A 26,050-nucleotide genomic window follows, 5' to 3' on the forward strand; every position below is an offset into this window, starting at 1 on the left:
CAGAGGGAGGTAACTGGTCCCTGATCCTGATGCACACCTGCTATTTAGGTAGTGACCTGCGGAAAGGAGAGTCCGTAGCAAAGTTTGCACTTCTGCAATGACTCCGTTCACGTCCAGTGTAGCAGACACTGGAACCATGCTGTCGGCTGGCTGACGTTATGTAATGAGCCCTGGTAACTGAAATCTGTGCAGACTGCCTCTGCGTGAAATAGGTCAGGTGATTTTTATGCTTATTAAATGGATTAGGGCCAGTGGGCCCTATTCTTGCAGGTGTGAAGATGCTGGCTTTTTGGGAAGGAGCACTCTGGGTTTTGAGTCACTTGCCAAAAGGAGAATGGTTTGGAGGGGGACAAGAGTGAAAGAAGGGAGACCTGTTTCACGGGAAGATGATAAACTGCTCATTTTAATAAACTATAAGCTTTTAATCAATTTGAGGTATAAGTTGCAATACAACATGTCCTAAGCGTATGGAGTCTGAGCTAAACACTGAGCCACCAACAGCAAACCCGAGATGGGATTTGCATCACCCCCCAAAATTCCCTCATGCTGCTCTGCATCACCCCCCAAAATTCCCTCATGCTGCTCTGCAGGCCACCTCCCCCTGCTATCCAGTCTTCCGTCCCTGTAACCAAAGCACGGGTTTTCTGTTCCGAAAATCTCACATAAATGGAGTCATGAGAGTATGTGCTCCTTTGTGTCCAGCTTCTGTGCTGCACTCTGTTTGAGAGTCACCTGGATTTTGCAGGGGGTGTCAGTTCGAAGCTCGTGTTGAGGACCCGCATCCTGTTGTTAGGATGCAACACGATTTGCTCACCCATCCACTGGCTTGTGGACTTTTGGACTGTAGCCACCTTTTCATTATGAATATTTACGGAGAGTATTTGTAAGGATGTGATTTCATTTTTCTTGGGTAAGCACCCGGGATGGGTAAGTGAATGTTTAAATTCCTAACAAGCAAGCTAGCTCTTCACCGAAGCTACTGGCATCTTGTACTCACAGCGGTAGTGCATGAGGGCTGCTGAATGTCTTCGGTAAAGCTTGGTTTTGTGGGTCCTTTAACGCTAACCGTCCCACTGGGACGGCTCATCAATTTCATAGCTAATGACACTAAGCATCTTTCCTGTGCTTATGGGTCATCCACAGGTAGGTGTTCTTCTGTAAAGTGTCTTCCCCATTTGGGCTGGGTTGTCTTCTTACAAGTATTTCTTTTATTATTATTTTTTATATAACCTGGATGCACATCTGTGTCAAACGTGCCACAAATTTTTTTCTCCCAGTTTGCAGCTTGCCTTTTTAAATGCCCTTTGAAGTATAGAAACTTTAAATTTTGATATTGCCCAATTTATTAGTTTTTTCCTTTTATGGTTTGTGCTGGAGTCCTAACTTAAAAAAAAAAAATCTTTTCCTTATGATAAAATTAACAAAGATTTTTCTCTTAAGTTCTCTCCTAGAAATTTTACAGAAATGGTTTTAACACTGAGGTCTACAATCCATTCTGAATTAGTATTTTACATGATGTAAAGCAAAGTGAGAGGTTCATCTTTGCCTCTATGGAGAGCTAATTGGTCCTGCACCTTATGCTGGAAATACACTACTTTTCTCCATGGGACTACCTTGGCACTTCTGTTGAAAGTCAAGGGACTTTTATTTATCTGCACCTAGTTCTGGATTCTCAGTGTAGTGCCACTGTCAGTATTTTAGACTCAAAAACCACCTATAATCTCTTAATCTCTATTGCAGAAAAGGAGCCGTTAAAAGTGTGAAAACTATTCTCAGCTCAGCGACTGCACAGGAACATGTTACAGGCCTAGGCAGCTTGCTGACCCCGCTCTACATCTGCTCCTGTGCCAGGACCCACTGTCTCGATCCTACAGCTTTAGAGTAAGTCTTGAAATCAAACAGAGTAACTCTTCCCACTTCATTTTCCTCTCCCCTCAAACAGGATACTCTAGGTTCTTTGCACTTCCTTGTGAGTCAGCTTGTCTGTTTCTCTCTGACACACACACACACACACACACACACACACACACACACACTCCTCTAGGATTCTGAGTGAGGGTGCACTGAATCTACAAATGGATTTTGGGAGAATTTACCTCTTAACAATGTTGTGTTTTCTGATCCAAGAGCATGGTGCAGCGTTCCACTTATTTACATGTTCTCTGACTTTTCTCAGGGATATTTTCTTGTCAACGTATATGTCCTGCACATATTTCACTGAATTTATCCCCAAGTATTTCATGATATCTTATGCTATTATAAATGTTTTCCTAATTTCATTTCCCATTTTTTTGGGTTCCTAGTAAACATACAATGGATTTCTGTGTATTAATTTTGACTTGTTGTTAAACTCCCTAGTTCTGACAGTAAACACATCAACAGTATTCACCACCACTGCACTAGGAAAATCCATTAAACACACAATGAGAGTAATTCACACCCACTAGCATGGCTACAACTGTCAGGACGGATACAAACACTGGCAAGGATGTGGAGGAACTGCAATGCCAGCACACTGCGAGTGGGCATGTAAATGGGCTAGCCACTCAGCAAAGTACAATGGCAGTTTCTTATAAAGGTAAACACAAATGTGCCCTGTGACCCAGCAATTACAATCCTGCAGATCTATCCGAGAGAACTGAAAACATGTCCACAACTGTGTATAAGCGTTATTCATAAAATCCCCAAATCAGAAACAATTCAAATATCGATCAAGTGAGGCATGAATAAACAAACTGTGACACATCCATACAGTGGAACATGGTCAGCGATAAAAAGGAACACATTTCTAAGGCATGGACGAACCTCAGAACTGCTACTCTAAGTGAAAGATGTCAGACAAGAGGAAGAGCATATTACATGGTTTCCATTTACTTAAAATGTCCAGAAAAGTCTAGAGAGACAGAAAGTAGATAAGTGGCTATCGGGGCTTGGAATGCAAAAGGGGTACAAGGAATCTTTATGGAGAGATGGAATGTTCTGGATTGTGCTTATGGCCGTACAACTCTGTATGTTTACTAATACCACTGACTCATATACTCTGAATGGCTGTGATGGTCTATAAATTATACCTCAATAAAGCTGTTAAGAAAACCTAAAGCTGAGTGAAGAGTGGGTTTCAGATGTTGTATTCAGTATGACAGAAATTAAATGTGAAAACACAATATACAAATATATGTACCCCGATATATGGAAACACAGTATCAACAGAACAATGTGAATGCACAGGGAAGACACCCAAATCAGATATACTGGTTGCATCTGGGGAGGGAGAGAGAATAGGTCCCAGGAGGAGAAGAGAGAGAATTTTAATTTTATTTCCAATGTTTCAAACAACAACAAAATGACAAAATGTTAATTTAACACTTATCCATGTGGGGTGGTAGGTATGTGAATTTTCCCTAAGTTGTTTTTTTGTACTCATATTTTTTTTTTAGAGATTTTATTTATTTATTTATTTGAGAGAGAGAGAGAGAGAGAGAGGGAGGGAGGGAACAAAAGCCAGGGGAGAGGCAGAGGGAGAAGCAGACTCCCCACTAAGCAGGGAGCCCAACGTGGGGCTTGATCCCAGGACCCTGAGATCACGACCTGAGCCTAAGGCACAGGCTTACCCGACTGAGCCACCCAGGCGTCCCCGTACTCCCATATTTTTTCAACCAAAAATCAAACAAAACTAAATTAAACCAGAAAAACCCGAAAGCAAATGTAAATGATTACCTAGTTCCTTCATTAATTTTAATTCCTTTATGGCTTTGATTCGAATATCAAACACCACCTAAAACAGAGAAAGCAACTAGTGACTGTGTGCGTGAGAACAACGGGAGGGGAGGCCGCGGAGGCCGCCAGCGTAGGCGTACTCAGCTGACTTACCAGTTACTGGACAGAAGTTTCTGCCTACTGGAAAAAAGATTTTTTTTTCCATCTTGGATATTCATTTCCTCTCCTCTACCAAGTTAAAAGCAAATACTGGGACCTTAAATAGTTAAGGCTTTACCAAACCGATGGTAACCAGAACAGAAAGACGGAAAGCTAAAGTAACCATTCCGGCTAACAAAGGCAAAAAGCTGAAAACCCACACTAACCTTTCTAACAAGAGTAAACAAAAGAAAATACAGTTAATCATATTTCTTTAGGTTAAAAATGATAAATTAAAAAAAAATGATAAATTCAGGGCCAATGAACTTAAAAAGAAATCAAAATGGACAATACTAATCTGAGGGAACTATTTAAAATTTTTGTTTAAATTACTTTTGGATTGCTTTCTTCCTTTTCTTTTTAGTTAAGGCTAAGTGCCTCTAGGGCTTGAAGCAGGAAATTTAGGGGTGAAAGTGATGTTGGTGATCATGGACTAGAACCTCCCAGCAGTTCCCCACAGCACCCCAAGAAGGAATGAGGACTGGAGTAACCAGGACTTCACCAAAGCCTCCCACTTAGGGTCAGGGGGTGGGGTGGGGGGGCCAAGTCTGCCAAGCTCCAGAGTGCTGGCTTTATACTGTCCCCTCTACTGTGCCAATAGATACTAATGCACCATAAGAAATTATAATATTACCTGGCGATTCACAGACCTGTACCCCTGGGGATAAAAATATATGTTTATAAAAAATAAAAAATTAAAAAAAAAAGAAATTACAATATTTATAGAAAACATTCTAAAAGGTTTCTTTTGATGTTCTAGAAAAAAAAAACAAACTTCATGAATTGAGACCACATGAATATAAAGAGACGTTTGCAGGAATGATGTTTAAGGAAACCAGGGTCAATGTCTTCAAGTGGAAAATGGAAGGACTCTGTTTTTAAGAGCAGATGGCTTTAGAAAAGAGTACAGAGTATGATGTAGAACAATTTCAGGTAAGCTTAAAAAAACAAGCACCAAAAAACAATACAACACAAAAAATATATGCCTGGTTTAAAAAATAAGAGACAAGACTGTGGGAAAATAGCATTTTATATTTTTCAAAGTTCGGGGATTCCATGAACTAATTAAATAGGTAAATCCTATATTCTAATGTAGCTTTGGATGGAAAAAAAGCACATATTTTCTTGAAACATGTCAAGGGCTAATATAGGTAAATGAGTGGTAATCAAATATTAACAATAAAATATTGATTTCCTCTCCCAACATATTTTTTTTTTAAGTTAAACTCTATGCCCAACGTGGGGCCTGAACTTACGACACTGAGATCAAGAGCTGTGTGCTCTACTGAGCCAGCCAGGTGCCCCCGAAAGTTGATTTCTTAAGCTCTGGAAACCCACTGAGACAAGCGTTCTGGAAGATTTCAGGTACTGCCTTTTATTTTTTATTATTTATTTATTTTTTTTTTTTTAAGATTTTTTATTTATTCATTTGACACAGAGAGATCACAAGTAGGCAGAGAGGCAGGCAGAGAGAGAGAGGAGGAAGCAGGCTCCCCGCGGAGCAGAGAACCCGATGCGGGACTCGATCCCAGGACCCTGAGATCATGACCTGAGCCGAAGGCAGCGGATTAACCCACTGAGCCACCCAGGCGCCCTCAGGTACTGCCTTTTAAATCAAACACTGTTAAACTAGAAAACTGTCCACCAGACTTGAACTATAATCTACTCACTGTGTTCATAGTTGCTGATATTTTTACTTGCTTCTCTTCGGATTCTAATTCGCATAGATTTTGAACCTGGAGCCAGCTGATCTCACTCATACCACTGAACCACTTCCCTTGTTTGAGGAGCACACTGTGGGAACAAAGACATTAAGGACACGTGTCTTTACACAGCGCTTCTACGGATCAGAAAATTAATACTGTTCCTTCACTTCCAAAATTCTGCATGTGTCCTTTGATGTGACAAATTAAAGGTGACCAAGGTCTATGAAGCTGGCTTTAAGAAAGTTACCTCTTTAGGGCAGTGCTAGGCAGCTAGGCACGCAGTCTATTTCTACTCCAAGTATGCTCTGACTTCTACAAATAATTTGTTACCATGTTTTTTTTGTTTTGTTTTTTGTGTTGCCACATTTTTCAAAGAGAAGTATTGTCGAGGAATAATCTGCTGCTAACTTCGGCCTGCCCAGGGGACTCACGAGGCGAGCTTTCAGAGTACTGATGCCAGAAGCCTGCCCAGAGGATTTAGATCCAGCGTCATACTAACAGGACAGCCATGCAGGCTGTACAGACAGACACTGCATAAAGGCCACATTTAAGTGGGTATATCTTTCCCATCACACGTGCTGTATATTTTTATGTTTATTATAAATAGTTTTATTTTATGACAGCAGATGGCCTAAGAGAACAAGTAGGGTGTCTTACTCTAACAAAATTTTCCTATACATAGTAGGTAAAGGCTCCCAAGGAAGGAGTGGCTTTCTAATTCACACGGAGGTGCTGAATCGTGGGCAGAAGTCCTCCTGGAAGTGCGTATCGGAAACACAATTCTACTCTCTATCTCTTTATCTCAGCTGTCCCACGCTGGGGCTACCCCTTGAGCTAGCAGTCGTAAGGTCAGCAAAGTTTTAGCACAAAGATGTTCCCTGAAGACCACCCTGATTGTGGCGAAGGACTGGATGAGGACAGTGACAACGACATCCCACCTTTAACCATGTGCGAATGCTCCATAAGCACTGAATTCCCAACCCGCAGGCTCTGGGAAGCTGGCACTGATTTTTACCCTCATTTTGCAGAAGAAGAAACTGAGCAGAAGGAGAGGAGGTGACTTGCACACAATCACACTGCCTGGACACGACAAAGCTGCCAACAAGCCCAGGTGGCCCAGTCCTCACCCCTGCACACACTGCCTCCTGCATCCGGAAAGCTACAATGTCAACACTGACGGCTGCACAGCCGCACAGCGAGGCTCGTGAAGAGTCTGTAGACGCGGGGCGGGGAAGCAGGCTCTAACTGTCTGTGAAATAACCATTAGTAAGCTTAAAAAGAAAAAAACATTCAGAACAAAAAAACCAATTACTTGAGCTCAGGGCAACAGGAAAGCGAATGGTGACTGCCAGGCACGGACACTGCTTCGGCCTCCTGTCTTCACTTCTGTACTTCCCAAGTCCTAATACATGGCGTGTGACTTTTTTTTTGTTTTGTTTTTAATTTAATTTCGGGGGGAGCAGAGGGACAAAGCAGAGAGAGTCTTAAGCAGGCTCCAAGCCCAGCACAGAGCCTGATGTGAGGCTTGATCCCACAGCCCTGAGATCACAACCTGAGCCAAAATCAAGGGTCAGATGCTTAACCGAGCCATGTGGGCACCCCGTGTATTACTTCTTATAAAGGGACATAGAATAAACGTTTAAATTAAAGAAACCAAGTGCAAAAACAAATGCCTGGAAAACAATTTGCCTCTGTGTCACAGCCACCGTCAGTGACAATATGGAGACTCCGACTGATCGAGCAGGGAACGAACTATTATTCACAACCTCAAGTCTTCAACATATGGAAACCGGGGGTTTACAGGGCAGTGCACACTGACTACAGAAAAGCGGCATAACAGACGTGGACAACAAAACGGAGATGGGCGGCACTTCTGGGCTCCCAGGGGACTCACAGGAACCAAGAGCGCACGCACCCCCACCTACCTGCCCTTTCTGGGAAGCTGGGAAGGTCTCAAGACTCAGAAAAAGGATTACAATGAAAACCTGAATTGCCTTATGGGAGTCTTGTGACAAAACAGACACACTTAGCTGGATCTTAATATCCTCCTCATGAAAAGATTCAGCAACTTTCTTTGTGAGAATGTGCCTTCAGTTTTGTAGTAAGTGCTAATCGGAATTCATTTGACAAGACCTTGCTTTACAAACAACTAATCTAGATTATATCTCGTCTATATCTACGTTATTTGGTCATCTTATTTACCAACAAATAAAAATTTTGAAAAATCAACATTATAATATCACCTTCCTCCAAGCTGCCTAACTCAGAACACTCCTGTATACGAACATACCCAGGACGCAATGTTTAGAAACAAAAGGAAAATACTGAACTATTATCAGTATTAAGATAAAGCTTTCAAGTTCCAAGAGACAGAACTATCATTTAAATAACTTAAAAAGGAATTCTCTTATGTTTCAGCAGGGTACCTGTTATCATCTCTAGAATCCTGAACGAGAACCAAGCTGTGGTTCCCGAGGCCCAGCTCTCTGAAAGTCTTCTTCAGGTCCTCCCTGGGAATGGCGACCCAGTTCCCTTCCTCGGCAGGGTCAGTGGCATTGATGAAGAGGACACCCATGGGCCCTGCCAGGGTGGTGAGCACCTCGCCCATTTGTGCATTGGACGGAAAGACATGTGGAGACTCTACCAACTGCTGACACTTGTCCCCCTCACTGCTTGTTGCTAGATGAAGAACATTTATGAGCAGAGGTTCACAGTCGTTCCCGGTTGGAATCTGGATGCCACCAACCTACAATAATACCAAGACAACCATTAGTACAGTTTCTATTTGCCAAAATCAAGTCAACAAAATCACACAGAAAGATTCTCTCTCTCTTTTTTTAAGATTTTATTTATTTGTCAGAGAGAAGGAGCACGCACAAACAGGCAGAGTAGCAGGCAGAGAGAGAAACAGGCTCCCTGCTGAGCAAGGAGCCCAATGCAGGACTCAATCCCAGAACCCTGGGGTCATCACCTGAGCCGAAGGCAGGCGCCTAATGACTGAGCCACCCAGGTGTCCCTAAAAGACTACTCTTAAAAGGCGCCTAGGTGTTTGGTTGGTTAAAGTGACTGCCTTCGGCTCAGGTCATGATCCTGGAGTCCTGGGATCGAGTCCCACAGCAGGCTCCCTGCCCATTAGGGAGTCTGGTTCTGCCTCTGACTGCCCCCCACCCCATGCTCTCTCTTAATAAATAAATAAAATCTTACATACTACTCTTAGAGAATTTTTTTTAAGTGAAATGTCTTGTACTTTAGATTTTCCTTCGAAACTTTCTCTTAGCCATCTTTTATTTTCTAGGGGAGCAATGTGGAGTGGAGACAGAGATGCAGGAGTCCTCAGCAATAATAATAAAGACTTGGCAGGGGGAGGGGGAAGCAGAAAGAAAAAGGCTTTGGAAATATATGAAATGGACCAATGACAGACCACAGAGTGGGTAAGACGCTGCTCACTCCTTTCCCGACTTGGAGAACCCCCTCTTCTCCTGCAGGTCACGGCCCTAACTCAGGGTAGCTACCTGCCCCCTCCTGAACTCCCTCAGGGAGCAAGCACAGAACCCTACTGCTGCCCGTGTTAGTGGGATTATTTACAACAGGACAGCCTGAAGGACTAACTGACTATGTCCCTTCATATGAGCACTTGGCATTGCAGAAGCGCTCGACAAATATCTCCTTAGCATAGGACTAACACTGACTGTACCTAAAACTTGTCAGACATTTCAGATATTTTCTAGCATCTAGTTACCTTCGCAGATGCTGAAGAAAGTTTTCTTACAAGACACTTAAAAAAATCGAAAACCATCAAAGTATCTCTTTAATCCGTGCTTACCTCCACCCCATTCCATACAAAGAGGTCTTCCCCGTCCACAATCTCCATTTCCCACAGTGTCAGGTCATCTCCTAAAACATGAGCTCATCAGTGAGACCATTCGTCACAATCACCAAAAACAATCAAACTAAAGAAAGAGCTGAGACACTTAAATATTTGTTTGAAAAAGCATTTTCACCAAGGAAACTTAAGAAAAAGGCAGTAATTACATTTATTATTTTGGCATTATTTAAGATTATTTTTATCTTGGGCGCCTGGTGGCTCAGTGGGTTAAGCCGCTGCCTTCGGCTCAGGTCATGATCTCAGGGTCCTGGGATCGAGTCCCGCATCGGGCTCTCTGATCAGCAGGGAGTCTGCTTCCTCCTCTCTCTCTCTGCCTACTTGTGATCTCTCTCTGTCAAAAAAATAAATAAAATCTTAAAAAAAAAAAAAGATTATTTTTATCTTTATGCTTTTCACTGTAGTCTTCAGGGTTTTTTTCCACCTTGTGTAAGCATCTCTGTGTGTTGTTACGGAAGCTCCGCGAGCACAAGAGCAGGGGAGGCGCTGACCAAACCCGACACTGTGTGTGGGAGGGAAGCTCGGCCAGCACGTGGCCCGAACCAGCACGAAACTGCTGTCTGTCCTGTGTACTGCGTCCCCAAACTTCAAGAAATATAGGTAAAGAATCTTGTGAAAATCAAAAGAGATAATTTATATAAAACTTATCTCTGGATTTGGTGCAGTGGAGTCCCAAATAAACGTCACTACAGTTGCTATTATTATTGTTTTGTTATTATTCACAAGTTGTAAATATTTTTAAGTTCTCCAAGAACTTCCGTTTGTTTTACTACAATATCTGAAGCTGTTGGGGCGCCTGGGTGGCTCAGTCGTTAAGCGTATGCCTTTGGCTCAGGTCGTGATCCCAGGGTCCTGGGATTGAGCCCCACATCGGGCTCCCTGCTCAGTGGGAAGCCTACATCTCCTTCTCCCACTCCCCCTGCTTGTGTTCCTGCTCTCGCTGTGTCTCTCTCTGTCAAATAGATAAATAAAATCTTAAAAAAAAACAACACAAAAACAACAACAAAAAGCAAAATCTGAAGCTGAGATTGGGAGAAAAAAAAAATTAAGCCATATAAACACAATGTTAAGGGTTTGAACCATCTTGCTAAAAAAAAAAAGAATCTGTGGTAATACAAACACAATTTCATAGCCTTTTATTATTATTATTTTTTTTTACAAGATTTATTTGTTTGAGAGAGAGAAAAAGAGAGTTGGGGGCGGGGGAGAGTCTTAAGCAGACTCCCTGTTGAGCATGGAGCCTGACATGGGGCTCAATCTCACCCTCTTGAGATTATGACCAGGGCTGAAACCCAGAGTTGGATGCTTCAACCAACTGCACCATGCAGGCGCTCCCACAGCCTTTTAAAGATTGTTTTGTTGGAGAGGTAGCCTTAATTTCAAAAAACAGAAAATATTTCTGTGTTAGCAAAATTTACACATTATAGAAATCAAATAAATTATTTGGAGACTGACCATGTGATGACAGCCTAGGTAAGAAAGTAGTAGGTAGGGGGAAAGACTGGCCATGAGCAGAAGAGCACGGATGAGCCCACGAAATACAAATATAGGAAATGAGTCGCAGCGTTTTAACATTTATCTTACCATCAAGCGTCTGGTAAACGTGAAGTCCTGCTGGTACAAACTTTGCCACACTAAGAACCATATCTCCTTCCCAAAATTCTAACAGCTACAGAATATTAAGAAAAGAGAACAATGAGAAGGAACATAAATATCACATTTCTAGGTAAGAGAACACCACCGAACTAGTTTTCATATGTTTAGATGACATGGGGAGCTAGCAACTGAGTATGCCCATCCCGCCCAACACCAAAGAAGACATCACTGGTGCTAAGTTCACCAAATCCAGAAACGGTTGATCTCAGCCACCAGTGACTGGAGAGCACCGCGTGCACGATGAGCAGCAAGCACCAGAACAGCTGTACTGAACTGACAGGAAGACCACTTTCATCAGAAGGCAAACTGAGCAGCACGCCAGCCCAGAGATCTTTGTCCAAAAGAGCAAAAATCATTTGTTTAATCAGCATCGTTCAGGGAAAAGCAGCATGGATTCTAGCACACATCAGAATTTTTGCTCTCTGAAAGGAATGTTTTCCACCATAAATTCAAAAAAGTGGCATTACCAGTTTCCATATGACCATGGATTGTTTTTTTAAATTTCTAGATTCAAGACTCTGGGGACTGGTCATCTTACCAGAGGAACATCATCCATAAAGTCAGTCCCATTTCGTCTCTCTCCACAATAGCACATGGTGGTTCTCGTAAAAAGGAATCTCCTGGGGCGCCTGGGTGGCTCAGTTGGTTAAACGTCTGCGTCAGCTCAAGTCATGATCTCTGGGTCCTGCGATCAAGCCCCATGTGGGGCTCCCTGCTCAGTGGGGAGTCTGCTTCTCTCTCTGCCCCTACCCCTGCTCAAGTGTTCCCTCTCTCTCAAATAAATAAATAAAATCTTAAAAAAATAAATTTCTCTTTACACAAGTGACTAGTTAACTGCATCAATCTCGTAGCCTCCCGCCAGGCGCCTACTTCTAGGATAACAGAGACGTACACTTCAAACACCAGAAAGCAGACTGGAGTGAATCTAAAACCTATGAAAGTAAGTAGGTAGGTCTTTTCCATTTTAAAGGTCCCCTAGACAAGGCAGCTCCCCAAGACCACTTATATTAACACTGCGGGACTGGCTCAGGGATGAACTTTTAATGCAAAAGTTCAGAAACATTAGGAAATTTCAGAAATCCTAATACCAATCCAACCCTGAGGTATTATTCAAGTCAACTAAAGTTAACAAAGAAACTAGCCTGCTTTGCTTTGTACAAGAGAAAAATTAAAGAAACCTAATAATTTTGGGCCTTGATAAGTTTCCCAGAAAATTCATTTATTTCTGCAAAAATAAAAGCTCCCCCCTTTTTTAAAGATTTATTTTAGAGAGAGAGCCTGAGCAAACGAGCAGACACTAGAGGAAGGGGGAGAGGGAGAGGGAGAGGGAGAGAGAGAATCTCAAGCAGATGCCCCGTTAAGCATGGAGCTTGACTCACGGCTCGATCTCACAACCCTGAGATCATGACCTGAGCTGAAATCAAGAGTCAGATGCTTAACTGAATGAGCCACCCAAGTGCCCCTAAAACTACATTTTCTATTTCCCTTTTCCTTGATCAGGAAGTAGTGCGAGGTGAAGAAGTGTGGTGAAGAGGAAGGAAAGAGTAAGGAAACCAGGGCTGAGGCTAGTTCTACCACAACCAGAAGGCTGACTGTGGGCAAGCCACTAGATCTCTCTAAATCACAAGTTTCTCACCTTTAAAATGGGGTTAGCTTACCTTCAGGTTATCCTGAGATTAAAGAACCAAAGGACATAACTTATACGAAGGCACTATAAGTAAAATGAACAGCACTGCTGTCCTAAAAACACACGTGGATCAATTACTTGGGAGGCAAGGATTTACAACAATCCTTGTTTTCACTGCACAATAGAAGGTGTTTTCCTTCCCTGAAAAATTTTGGTAATAAATGCTATCCTATACTTAGGAAAGGGAGAAACGTTAGTTGCTTTTGTTTAGTTCTTGGTTTTAGGCAACATGCTTATTTTTTATTTTTTTTAGATGATTTTATTTATTTGAGAGCGAGAGAAAGAGAGAGGGAAAGCATGCATGAGTGGAGGGAAGGGCAGAGGGAGAAGCAGGCTCCCCGCTGAGCTGGGAGCCCGATGTGGGGCTCGATCCTGGGACCCTGGGATCATGACCTGAGCTGAAGGCAGATGCTTAAGTGACAGTGCCACCCAGGTGCCCCAGCAACATGCTTATCTTTACCTTTTTACTCCTTTCCAAAAAAAAAAAAAAAAACCAAAACCCAAAAAATAAACCAACCTCCCCCCCCAAAAAAATAGCTTTCTACTTCTTCTCTACCACAAATAAAATGTACCAGGCTTGATTCTCCCCTGAAAGCCTGCTGGCTGGACAGTGCGGGCCTCGCCTGTGCAGAAGGAAAAGACGTACAAGTAAAGAGAGAACATCTGGCTCGACCCTCGGAAAGTGGGAGATGTAGAATTTTCTTAAGTGCTTTGCAAAATAAATAGTTGAATCCTAAATGGGATTTTTGAAAAGGATAAACTAGCTTGAGATGGACCTTAATGACTAAATTAAGAGGAATCAAGGCTAAATTACCTGAAATATTGACTGTCGAAGATCTCCTAAAGTTTTTCTTTTATCAAAGGTTAAATCCCACACACTTTCTGCTTGAGAGGCAACTGGGTGCAGAGCCCCACTGAAGAAATGATAATGAGGGCCCAGGTGGAGATGTAACTCTAAATTATTGTTTGTAGAATCCCATTCTGCCCTTTAAAGAGGCATAAAAAAATACATAAATGCTCTGTTTTTATAACACAGTTTCATCCCAAACCAATTATACTTGATTTACAATAAATTCTCTGTTCTAATTATTATTATTAATGTCCTTTTCTTCCATGTGCTGAAATTTACACATTTTAATTCCTCAATGAATAGCAAAATTTCAGCTCTGCCAGCATGAATTCCAAGGAAAATAAATTTTAGTATACACCATACAGTATTACTCTAAGTATTGAAACTCAAACTCTTCTAATCCTGAGAAAATAGTTACAAATGTGCTAGAAACCTTTTCCTGTAATTGTGGCAAATGCTCTTCTGTAGGCTCTCCTGTAAAATATTTCAAGTGGGTCTCATGACCCTCCAGCCCACTCTCCCCCGTCGAGTAGACCGGAAGTGGCGGCTCGCCTCTGAATCCGCTGGTCGGCCTTGGAGCCGGTGCCCGACCATTCTGCCCCAGGCAGTCTGGCCCAGGGAGAGCTGGATGAGGCCACTGCCACTGCTCCAAAACTCCTGACACAATCCTGTTCACATGGTCGAAGACAGCACTAGCACTTCTGATGGCCACATTAGAAAGCTTAGTGCTGGCTGGCGAAACCCCTGCGGCTGTGGTTGTGAACACCCACTGCCAGTCCACACCCACTCACGCAGGTTATTTTTCCTGTTTAAGATATTTTACCCTACTTCTTGTATTTTTAATGTCTTAATTTCCTTTGTTAGTGGTTTGCCATTCAATCCACCTGCTTCTTTTTTGGCCCAGTTTTAAGCCAATGATTAAAATATTGAACACATGCTGGCTACATAATCAGCCAGCCACGTGGGGCCACAAGGAGGCCACGAGAACATGCACTTCCCTAACCAAGCGCCCCACCGACCTCAGCAAAGAGCAAATGAGGACACAGTTCTTCAGGATTCCAGGCGAGACCGCAAAAGAGAAGATGAAATCAGCAAGTCCTCACAAACCAGGCCCGTGATAACCCATTACAGGTGTCTGCGCGGGCGGACATGAAGCCTGGTAGTTTGCAGAATCCATATTTCCTCCTCTCACTCGCCTCTGGTCTTCTGTCACTGAGTGCTGGGTCCCCACAACTACTTAACTCACGAGGGGTGACTTTCACCCAGGCTCTTTCTACCTTGGGAATCACCTGATGGGCCAGGATACAATTCACTTAATGTCCTGCATGTTCACTGATTTCTCCAGGCTTCTGAGGCTTCATCCCTACTCGGCAATGGCCATTTATGTGACATCGTTTCATTCACTCTCACAGATAAAGATGATTTCAAAGTAAGATACTCTGCCTACAAAAATTCAGCAGCTACACAGACACAGGCACTGATGAGTTGACTTTGTTTCCTTTTTAATTTTCCTGATTGAAGACTTAAGACCTAAATGAGATCCTCATTCTCCAGGAAAAAAAACATTCAAACTCTAAAAGTAAGTTAAGATTACCTTTTTATTTGCAGTTCAATGTTGGCTGCGTCCATTTCACTCAGCAAATGACATGGAACCCCATATCTTGGATTAGCTTGAGCTGCGAACAGAACACTTCATTAACGTGGGCTGATTAAATGGAATCTGGAGGCTGGGACTCTGGCAAGAATGTGCTGGGAGCTAGAAAGCCTCTACTAACTACCTTTGTGAATGCTAACTTCCTGTGGACCCGTCTTCCCATGTGAAACATGGAAACACTGGAACAAATGGAAGATAAACAGTTCTTTATGCCATGCTAGAAGGATTCCATTTCTTCAATTCTCTTTAAGCATACTTTTTAAAAAGAACACCCACTATTTTTTTCCAGATAACAAATGTAGTAATTGCCACCATAAAAATTCTGGAAATTACTTTTACAATATAGAAGATATCTTATAGATATTACTGTAATCCCATTCCCAAAAGATACTGTTAAGACATGTTGTATGTACTTGTGGTCTTCCTTCTAAACCTACACAATGTGTCTGTATGCACACATGTACCTACACACACGTGCACACACTTATGTAAAGTGACTGGGATCGTATTTGACAAATCTGTAATGTGCTTTTCACTTCAGATTTGTGTTTCTCCGAAGTTTTAAATGATTACAGAGGAGTTCATTCTATATATATCATAATTAATATAGCCAATCTTTTTCTGGTAGGTATTTAAGGTGATTTCTAGTCCTTATTATAAAATAATGGGAGTAACAAACACCTTTGAACATGAATATCTATATACAGCTCTGATTATTTCAAGAAAGATTTGCAGAAGAATTACTGGTTTAAGGTTTTCAAGTACATATGATCAACTGGTTATAGGACTATGTATGCCTACCAGCTGTAGAGGAAGTGCCAACTGTTGAGAACAAGTAACAAAAAACATTTAACTTGGTAGGGAAAAAGTGGCATCTCATTGCTGTTTCAATTCCTGTTTTTTAAAATTATTTTTTATTTATTTAGTTTTTAAATGAACATTTAATGTATTATTTGCCCCAGGGGTACAGGTCTGTGAATCATCAGGCTTACACATTTCACAGCACTCACCACAGCACATACCCTCCCCAATGTCAATTCCTATTTTTTTTAATTATGATTTGGGTTGATTCTTTTTATTTATTTATTTATTCATTTATTTTCGAGAGAGAGAAACCATGAGCAGGGACCAGGGGAACAGAAAGAGGGACAAGCAGAGCAGGGAGCCACATGCAGGGCTCAATCCCAGGACCCCAGGATCATGACCTGAGCCAAAAGCAGATGTTTAGCCAGACTGCGCCATCCAGGTGCCCGATTCTTTTTTTTTTTTTTCTCCCTCCAGTTTATTGGTTGTTCCTATTTCTTCCTTTGTACATTGCTTATTTATATCATTTCCCCAATTTTCTACTAAGCACAATGGAATATATGTAAAAGCACTTGGCAGATGGGAAATAAATTTATTTTGCTGTTTCCCATTAGGCCTGTCATTTGCCTTTTTTATTGTTTAAGGTTTAGAACACTTTTCCTTAATTTTTCTTTCTTTGCTTTTAAGCTTAGAAAGGTCTTCTCTACCTTAATATTGGAAAATATATTTTATACATTTTAAGGTTTCCTTTTAACATACACATTAAAGGAACTCAAATTTCATTCAAGCGATGATTATAGTCACTTGATTACACGGACTGCTAATTCAAGTGACTGGCTGCTAACCAGCTTCCCCCCTCTGCATCTTGAGTAATTCCCTCTCCTCCTGTTCATCTGAAAAGTCACCTTACCACGGATTAAAATCTTCGAAAGACCTGGGTGGGTTTCTGGGCTGGCTCTACGCAAGTGCTGTGTCCCTCTCTGTGTGAGCACTGCACTCTCTTAGCTGCTGGAGCTCTACAAGCAGATTTTACTGATGGAGTCAATGCCCTTCAGCAGGCCCTTCTTCAGTCTTGGTGAACGTTCACCTCTCTAGATGGATTTTAGAATCACTTTGCCAAGTTCTGTCCCTTTATCCCCACAAAAAGTCCATCAAGATTTCTGCCAAACCTTTATTCATTTCCTAAGCTAACTGGAAAACCATTCAGTGCATAGCCAAAACATAACGCATACTAAAATCCAATTCATTCTTTTTGTGTTAATATATATTTCTGTAACTGTGGATTCTGCTTCAGAATATTTTTACCAGAGCCACGGCTATATTCTTCCCCTGTCAGAAAAATAAAGCCTAGAATTTCTCGTTAAACAGAATAATTATGTAACTGTTTTAGAACCAGAAAGTTAATTTCCTTTGACTCACATGCAAATTAGTAACTTCTCTCTTCTTACTTTTTATAAAAATGATTACTATTCTCATTTTCTAAGAACAGTGTCCTAATTTGTAACTACAGATATCCCTCTATCTAAGGAACTTCCCTTCTCAGGATTTTCTACTTCTGAGTAGACTTTGGGAAGTGACCAAAGTCTTACATACTGATTCATGTCAGTGGTTTCAATAAAAAAATTTATCACTGAGGGTCTCAGTGTCTAGTCTCCCTGCTATGAGCTGTGTTAGAAGGTTTAACAAAGAACGCTTTGAATTTATTTCAACTGCTCATAAAACACATTAGTTACCTTGAAGGAAAGGAAAAAAGAGGGCAATAAAAGGCCACTTACAACCTGAAGGCGACAAACACATGGCCAAATGACAGAGCCAAACCTAAGCATAGGGCAATTGTACGCAGGTTGGTCCACCCAACAAGACACCATCACGCAGTTCGAGAAAAACCAATTCTGAACACTAACTATGGTCTCATATCATTAGAGGGGGAAAATAAAATAGAAATATGTAATTACAAAATGACAGATTGCTGGATTTCTTTTGGCATAATGTATTTCTTACTATTAGCCTGAAAATATTTAAAAATGTTCCAAGAGCACACTTTCTCTTTAAAAGGGTAAAAATTAAAATAGCATTCAATATTTATCTTCTAACATCAACAACTTGAACAAATAGGAACACTTCTCTTTCCATACCTTCTGGGGGTCTCTGCAACTGGGATTTCCGATAAAACAACATGTAGGCACTTTCTTTACCCTGAAACTGCCGTTCAATATCTTTTTCCTTGATTGGTTGGACTTTGGAATCATTTATATCAAACCAGTGGGGACAGGAGGTTTTATCATTTAATCCTGGGGATTCTGAAGTAAATGTCTTGAAAATGTGTTGATCATTCCTTTGGAAATCAGACTCAGCCTGGAGAGAACCATTCTTCAATAGACTGACTGTACTTTCATCTGAACTGAGTAGAAATATCTGGGAATGAAGCTGTAAGAACTATACGGAGACAAAAAAACAAATACTAGGTTAATGAAAAAATTTTTTTTTAATTGGACACAATAAAAAAACTACATCTATGTAGTTTTTCTGTGACTAGATTTTGAACTTTATTTTTGCACTAGACAGCTGAGAGGGGGAAAAAAAACCCACCTGAGTCATGATTAAAACATTTAATAAAAATCAGGATTCTCTCTGTTCAACAGTCACATCAAGGGAGGAAGCTGCCATGCCACAATCTAAAACATAGGTTACTTCTGCTTCAGTAACACCATTCTTAAAAAGTACTTTACTGGGGCACCTGGGTGGCTCAGTGGGATAAGCCTCTGACTTCGGCTCAGGTCATGATCCCAGAGTCCTGGGATCAAGCCCCGCATCGAGCTCTCTGCTCAGCAGGGAGCCTGCTTCCTCCTCTTTCTCTCTGCCTGCCCTTCTGCCTTCTTGTAATAAATAAATAAATAAAAATCTTTAAAAAAAAAAAAAGTACTTTACTAAAGCAGATTAGGTAGAACAAACACTTCTGAGATGTTTAAAACAATCTAAACGAAGCACAAAGGCAATCCCACAGTGAAGCACTACAGAAGAGAATTTTAAAACTAGTGACTCAGACAAACTCTGTTGGAATGAAGTCATAATTATAAGCCTACATTGTCACGTAACATTAACTAGACCAAATGTTTATTTCAGAAGGAACTAAAGGAAGAGGACAGGTTAGCTCAGAAAACCAAAGCGCAGAAAGCTTAGGTCTTAATCCCAAGGGCTATTACTCAAGTTCTAGCTAAAGGATTAGGAAGAAAAAAACACCTTTCCTCATTGCCTACCCCCACTTTCCATCTCTACTCTTCTCTCACTCCCTGACACCTGTGGCCTTACGTCTCCTCTTTTCTCAGCATGAACTCACTTTATACAGGAAACCACTCGGGAGGCATGTGCAACATCTGCTTAGCCCATCAATCAATATGGAAAGGTGACTTTCTGATTTTCCACTTGGATGGAAATAATGTATAGTAGTACCAACACTCTAATCAAAGTATTGTTTTACCACAGACGGATGGAAACAGGTCTATGACCCAAAGACAATATTGCTAATACTGTGTATAGAAGATGGTAAAACAGTATTGCAGCTAATTTTTAAGGTACAATCAAATAGTGATAATCAGAGAGTAGCCATTTTTTCCCCTTCGTTTGAGAAGTGAGAATTAATTCTTTTTAGCCTCAAGCTTCAGCAGAGTCTGGTCCAATAATGGTAGAGAACTTTTACTGGTCTACCTTTTCTGATAAGAAATGATAAACTCCAGACAAAATAATGAAAACAAGTGTTTGGAGAATAACCAGAAACAGGCTTAAGCAGAGGGGACATAATCCTTCAAAACTAGGTGAGTTTTACATGAAGCCACTGATTCCCACTTTATAGCAGTGCATGGTGGGAGAGTTCAGGCAAAGGGCAGGAGTCTTACTGAGCTGAGCAAACAGAATTTGAAAATGCCAGAGAGGCTAGAAAGCAAAAGACAAAGAGTTGCATTAAAGAGCCTAGAATCTATACCAAATCCCCCTCAAATCCTTGGCTGACTCCTGATTGGAACATGGATGGCCCAAGACACAAGAAACCCCACAGAAAGCAACAGCTGGTGGAGTCACGACTGGAACAGAGATTTTAGCAGAGATTTCTGGGTAGATGTGCAAAGATTTTAGCAGAGATTTCTGGATAGACAGAACACGGAATTGAAGTTCTGACAAGATAGAGACATATGACAAATACCTGAGGCTTTCTATTGAAATCCTAGAAGGGCCGTGCCGTAGGCCAAGAGCTGGTACGCTTGTAAAGCGCCAGATAAAAGGCAAACTTGAGGTAGGTACATACATAACTTTAAAAAAAAATAACCACTTAAAAGTGTGAAGATAGTTCTCAGCTCAGGGGCAGCAGGTCATATTTGCCCTCAGGCCACCGTTTGCTAAACTGTGCCTTCAAAGGAAGAACCATGCATTTCCCACGGGACTAAGAGCTAAACTGCAGTAGATTCACCCTACAAAGCCCAAAATGAAGCTTCCATTGGATCAAGGATTCAATAACCTGTTAGAGCATGATGCAAAACTCTTTAAAGAACAACCATTAAAAAAAAAAAAAAAAAAAAAAAAAGAACCACCGTATAATCCACTGTGTCCGGTAGGCAATATAAGATTAAATGACACACAAACAGGACAGTGTGATTCAATATTCAAGAGAGGATACAGTCAATTCATAAGGGAGATAAAGTTTACAGAAAGAGCCCCAGAAATAATCCAGATAGTATGACAGTGAACAGCTATTAAAATATTTAATTTATATGACTTAATAAAGCTAATAGTATCTTCAAAAATTAATCTATAGGAAAGGATGAACAGACTGGGTTCAGATAGGGAATTTCAGTGGAGAAATGGGATACTCTCAATTAGAGCTAAGTGGAAATTCCAAAGCTGGCAACCACAATATCTAAATGAAAAGTTCACTAGCTGGGCTTAATGGAAGACTGGAAATAGCCAAAGAAAGAACCAAGAACCAATGAACTTGAAGATGGTGCAATGTAAATCAACCAAGCTGAAGGAAGGTAAAAATTAGAAAAAGAAAAAAATCTCAGTTACTTAAGATCTGTGAGGAAATCCTGAATGGTCTAATCTACATGTAACGGTAGTCCTGGAAGGAGAAGAAATGAGGGGCAGAAAACCAAACTGGAAATATAAAGGTCAAAACTGAAGAAAGACGTCAAGCTACAGACAAAAAACTTAGCAAATATAAAGCAAATAAACATAAAGAGTACCACACTGAGACACAATATTGTCAAGCTGCTAAAAAACAAAGAAAAAAGAAAAAGAATCTTAAAAGCAGGCAGAGAAAAAGATACATCTTGTTCAAGTGACACTAGCCTTCTGAGCCAAAATAATGGAAGCCAGAACATAATGGAATGACATCTTTAAGGTGCTGAAAGGAAAAAATGGAAACTATTACACTAGAATTTAATATCCAGCAAAAACAACCTTTAAAAACCTGAAGGCAAAACAAAGATTTCAATCAAAATCAAAATGATACTAGATGACCAGCCGAATGTGCAAAAAGCAGCAACAAATACCAGAATGGATAAATATAAAACACTATTTTTTCACTAGTTTCTTTAAAAGTTGCCTAAGTGTTTGAAGCAAAAAATAGTATTAATAAAAATAAGTAACAAAGAGTAGAATTTACAGGTAATGGTACAATAAAAGGCAACAGCAGACAGGATGGGAGTGGGGAAACGTAGTTATATGACTGTAAGCATCTTACACTGTTCAGGAAATGGTATACTATTAATTTGTAGTTGGTAATATTGGTTTATGTACAGTATAAGCCCTAGAATAAAATATTAAAGAAATAAAGCAATATATTAGCCAACAGAGGAGATAAAGTAGAAAGACTGAAAACCACTTGAGTCACTTAAAGGGTGAGGAAGAATGAAAGAGCAAAAACAGAGGGGCGGATAAACACCAAATACCTCAACGGTGAGTTTAACTCAACCATATTTGTTGCTGCATTAAAACCAAGTGAACCGAACATTCTCATTAAAAGAAACTATCAAACTGTCATCTGATAGAAAACAGATGAAAAAATAGAGAAAGGTAGAGAAGATCAACAAATACAAAGCTGCTTTTTTGAAGAGTTTAATAGATAAACCCCGAGGCAAGATTGATGGAAAAGAAAGCTAAAACGTAGAAATGATCAATAGCAGAAATGAAACAGGGAACTTAACATCTGCTCCAAAGGGCCTTACAAGGATAATACGGTGGTATTTCAAACAAATTTATGCTATTTTTTAAAAAAAAGATGTTATTTATTTAGAGAGAGACAGAGAGAGAGAAGGAGAGAGTATGAGCCAGGGGAGGGGCAGAGAAACAGACTCCCAGCTGAGCAGGGAGACTGATGCAGGGCTCAATCCCAGAACCCTGGGATCATGACTGGAGCTGAAGGTAGACACTTAACCAAATGAGCCACCCAGGCGCCCCAACAAATTTTACTTTATTTTTTTTTTTAAAGATTTTATTTGTTTATTTGACAGACAGAGATCACAATCAGGCAGAGAGAGAGAGAGAGAGAGGAGGAAGCAGGCTCCCTGCTGAGCAGAGAGCCTGATGTGAGGCTCAATCCCAGGACCCTGGGATCATGACCCGAGCCGAAGGCAGAGGCTTTAACTCACTGAGCCATCCAGGCGCCCCAAATTTTACATTAAATAAAAGAACAAATTACTTAAAAATCACAACCATGCAAAATAAATAGGAACTAACTTCATACTGTTTGCAAGAAACACACTTGTATAAAATGGCTTGCAGGGTTACATTAATACCAGACGAGGTAAATTTTAAGGCAAGGAATACTAGCAGAGATAAAGGAAGGGCAATGTACATCAGGAGGCCATAAAAATCTAAAATGTGTGTGTATCTAATAATATAACTTCATGGTACATGAAGTGAATCTTTCCAAAGTAAAAGGGGTAAGGGACAAATCCACAATTAAGGTTAGAGATTTAAACCCCTCAGTAACTGATAAAACCCAAAGACAGAAAAATTAGTAAGGACAGAAAAGAAATGCTATTAACCAATTTGACATAATTGACATTTAAAAAACAATATACCCAATAAGTGCAGAAAATAACTTTTCTGGTGAATACAGAACTTTTAGCAACACAGAGCATATTCTGAAGTGTGAACCAAGTCTCAATAAATTCAAAAGAACTAAAATCATGGAGAGTATGTTCTCAGGGTACAATGGAATTAACTAGGAATCAACCTATAGATAAAACAAAAAGATAGAAAGAAATCCCAAATATGTGGAAATTAAGCAACACAGTTCCCCAAAAAAATCATGAGGGAAATTACAAAATATTTTGAATGGAATGATAATGAAAACAGGTCAGATTTGTTTGCAGTTAAATTAGCCCTTAAAAAGAAATTTATAGCTTTAAAAGCTTGTATTAAAAGGAAGGTTTAAAAACAACTGAGATACCATGCTGGGAAAAAGTTGATCTAATGAGATCCCAGAAGAAAAAGGAAGGAAATAATTAAAAATAAGAGCAGAAATCAATAAGATAGAAAACAGATGAACAGTAGAGAAAATCAACAGAGGCAAAAATTTGTTTTTTAAGAAGTTTAATAAACTTGATAAACCCCAAGCAAGACTGATGAAAAAAAAAGTGAGAAAATACAAATTACTAATATTACAAATGAAAAAGAAGAAATAACTTCAGATACTACAGACACTACAGAGAATATGGCATACTGTGAATAACTTTATGCCAATAAATCTGATATTATAGATAATGTCAGAGAAAAAATTCCTTAAAAAACACAATTTTCCAAAATATTGCCGGAACAGAAAATCTAAATAACACTACAAGCAAAGAAATTTAAACTATAATTACAAAATCTTACTGAAAAAAAAAAAAATTCAGGGTCAATGCAATAGGAAGCCCACAAATAAATAAATCCACAATTACGTGGTCAACTAATCTTTGAAAAAGGAGGCAAGAATATCCAATGGGAGAAAGTCTCTAAAACAAGTAAGTTCTGGGAAAACTGCACAGTGACATGCAAAAGAATGAAACTGGACCAATTTTTTAGACCATACACAAAAATAAGTTCAAAATGGATTAAGGACCTGATTGTGAGACCTGAAATCATAAAAATCCTAGTAGATAGCACAAGCACAGTAATTTCTCTGACATCAATTGTAGCAACATCCTTTTAGATAGGTCTCCTGAGGGAAGGGAAACAACCAAAAATAAACTACTGGGACTACCTCGAAATAAAATAAAATAAAATAAAATAAATATATAATAAAATAAAACCTACTGAATGGGAGAAGATATTTGCAAATGACATATCTGATAAAGGTTTAGTATTCAAAATATACAAAAAACTATACAATGCAACACCAAAAAAATCAAATATTCCAATCACAAAATGGACAGAAGACATGAATGGACATTTTCCCCAAAGAAGACATTCAGATGGCCAACAGACACATGAAAAGATGCTCACCGTCACTCATCACCAGGGAAATGCAAATCAAAGGTACAATGAGACATCACCTCACACCTGTCAGAATGGCTAAAATCAAAACCACAAGAAACAACAGGTGCTGGCAAGAACTGCACAGCCACTGTGGAAACGATATGGAGAGTCCTCAAAAAGTTAAAAACAGAACTACCCTATGATCTAGTAATCGCACTACAATATTTACCTAAAGAACACAAAAACACTTATTAGCAGGGATACATGCACCCCTACGTTTACTGCAGCATTATTTACAATGCCAAGGTATGGAAGCAGCCCAAGAGTCCATGGACACATGAATGGATAAAGGTGTGGTATTTACATACAATGGGTATTATTCAGCCAATTAAAAACAAAAACGAAATCTTACCATTTGCAACAATATGGATGGAGTTGCTGTGTATTATGGTAAGAGAGATAAGCCACCAGAGAAGGACAAATACCATGATTTCACTCGTTTGTGGAACTTAAGAAACTAAACAAACAAAGGGGAAAAAAAGAGAGACAAACCAAGAAACAGACTCTTAACTAGAGAGAACAAACTAATGGTTACTAGAGGGGAGGTGGGCAGGATGGGGGAAATGGGTGAAGGGGATTAGGAGGACACTTACCATGATGAACGCTATGGAACATATGGTACTGCTGAGTCCCTATACTGTACAACTGAAACTAGTAACACTATGTTAATTACACTGGCATCAAATAAAAAAATTTTCAGGTCTCAACAGCTTCATCAAACATTTAAGAAAAAAAAATCAGTCTTAGAGAATTCTTTCCAAGAATATAAAGGAGTGTTTCCTGACATGTGAGTCCTATATGACCCTAACACTAAAATCTGACAGACACTACAAAAAAAGAAAACCAAAGACTAATATCTCTCATAAATGGAGAAGCAAAAATCCTATATGAAAGAGCCAAATGAATGCAGCAATACATGAAAAGCTCATGACCAAGTGGGATTTATCTCAGAAATATAAGCTTTGCTCAACATTAAAAAGGTCAATGGAATTCACATTAACAGAATACATGGTATATAAAAAAAAAAAAGTCAGCATTTGATAAAATCCAACCTCTATTCAAGATCAAACTATCAGTCAATGATTGAAAAAAAAGCTAACTCCCTCAAACTTATAAAGGGTATTTGCATTTTTAAAGAACCTGCAGAGCTAATATCACACTTAAGAGTAAAACACCGAGACAGCGACCCAATCATTTTATTTTTTACTTGAGAGAGAAAAAGAGAGAGAGCATGAGAGGGGAGAGGGTCAGAGGGAGAAGCAGACTCCCTGCTGAGCAGGGAGCATGATGTGGGACTCGATCCCGGGATCCATCGATTCAGGATCATGACCTGAGCTGAAGGCAGTCGCTTAACCAACTGAGCCATCCCAGGTGCCAGACCCAA

General features: G+C 40.1%; 1 protein-coding gene across 10 annotated transcripts in view; it reads right to left on the minus strand.

Moving 5' to 3' along the window:
- Positions 1-26,050, minus strand: part of USP40 (ubiquitin specific peptidase 40) — a 77,151-nt gene that overhangs the window by 27,752 nt on the left and 23,349 nt on the right. For all 10 annotated transcript variants that reach the window (XM_032355221.1, XM_032355220.1, XM_032355222.1 and 7 more), the window contains 8 exons: positions 18,291-18,591; positions 15,292-15,373; positions 13,662-13,833; positions 11,089-11,173; positions 9,445-9,515; positions 8,048-8,367; positions 5,586-5,709; positions 3,718-3,775 (listed from right to left, as the gene is read on the minus strand). In XM_032355221.1, the coding sequence (XP_032211112.1) occupies positions 3,718-3,775; positions 5,586-5,709; positions 8,048-8,367; positions 9,445-9,515; positions 11,089-11,173; positions 13,662-13,833; positions 15,292-15,373; positions 18,291-18,591 (1,213 nt within the window). The remainder of the gene's footprint in view (positions 1-3,717; positions 3,776-5,585; positions 5,710-8,047; positions 8,368-9,444; positions 9,516-11,088; positions 11,174-13,661; positions 13,834-15,291; positions 15,374-18,290; positions 18,592-26,050) is intronic.

This window comes from Mustela erminea, chromosome 8 (genome assembly GCF_009829155.1).
Source record: "Mustela erminea isolate mMusErm1 chromosome 8, mMusErm1.Pri, whole genome shotgun sequence".
Lineage (NCBI taxonomy): Eukaryota > Metazoa > Chordata > Mammalia > Carnivora > Mustelidae > Mustela > Mustela erminea.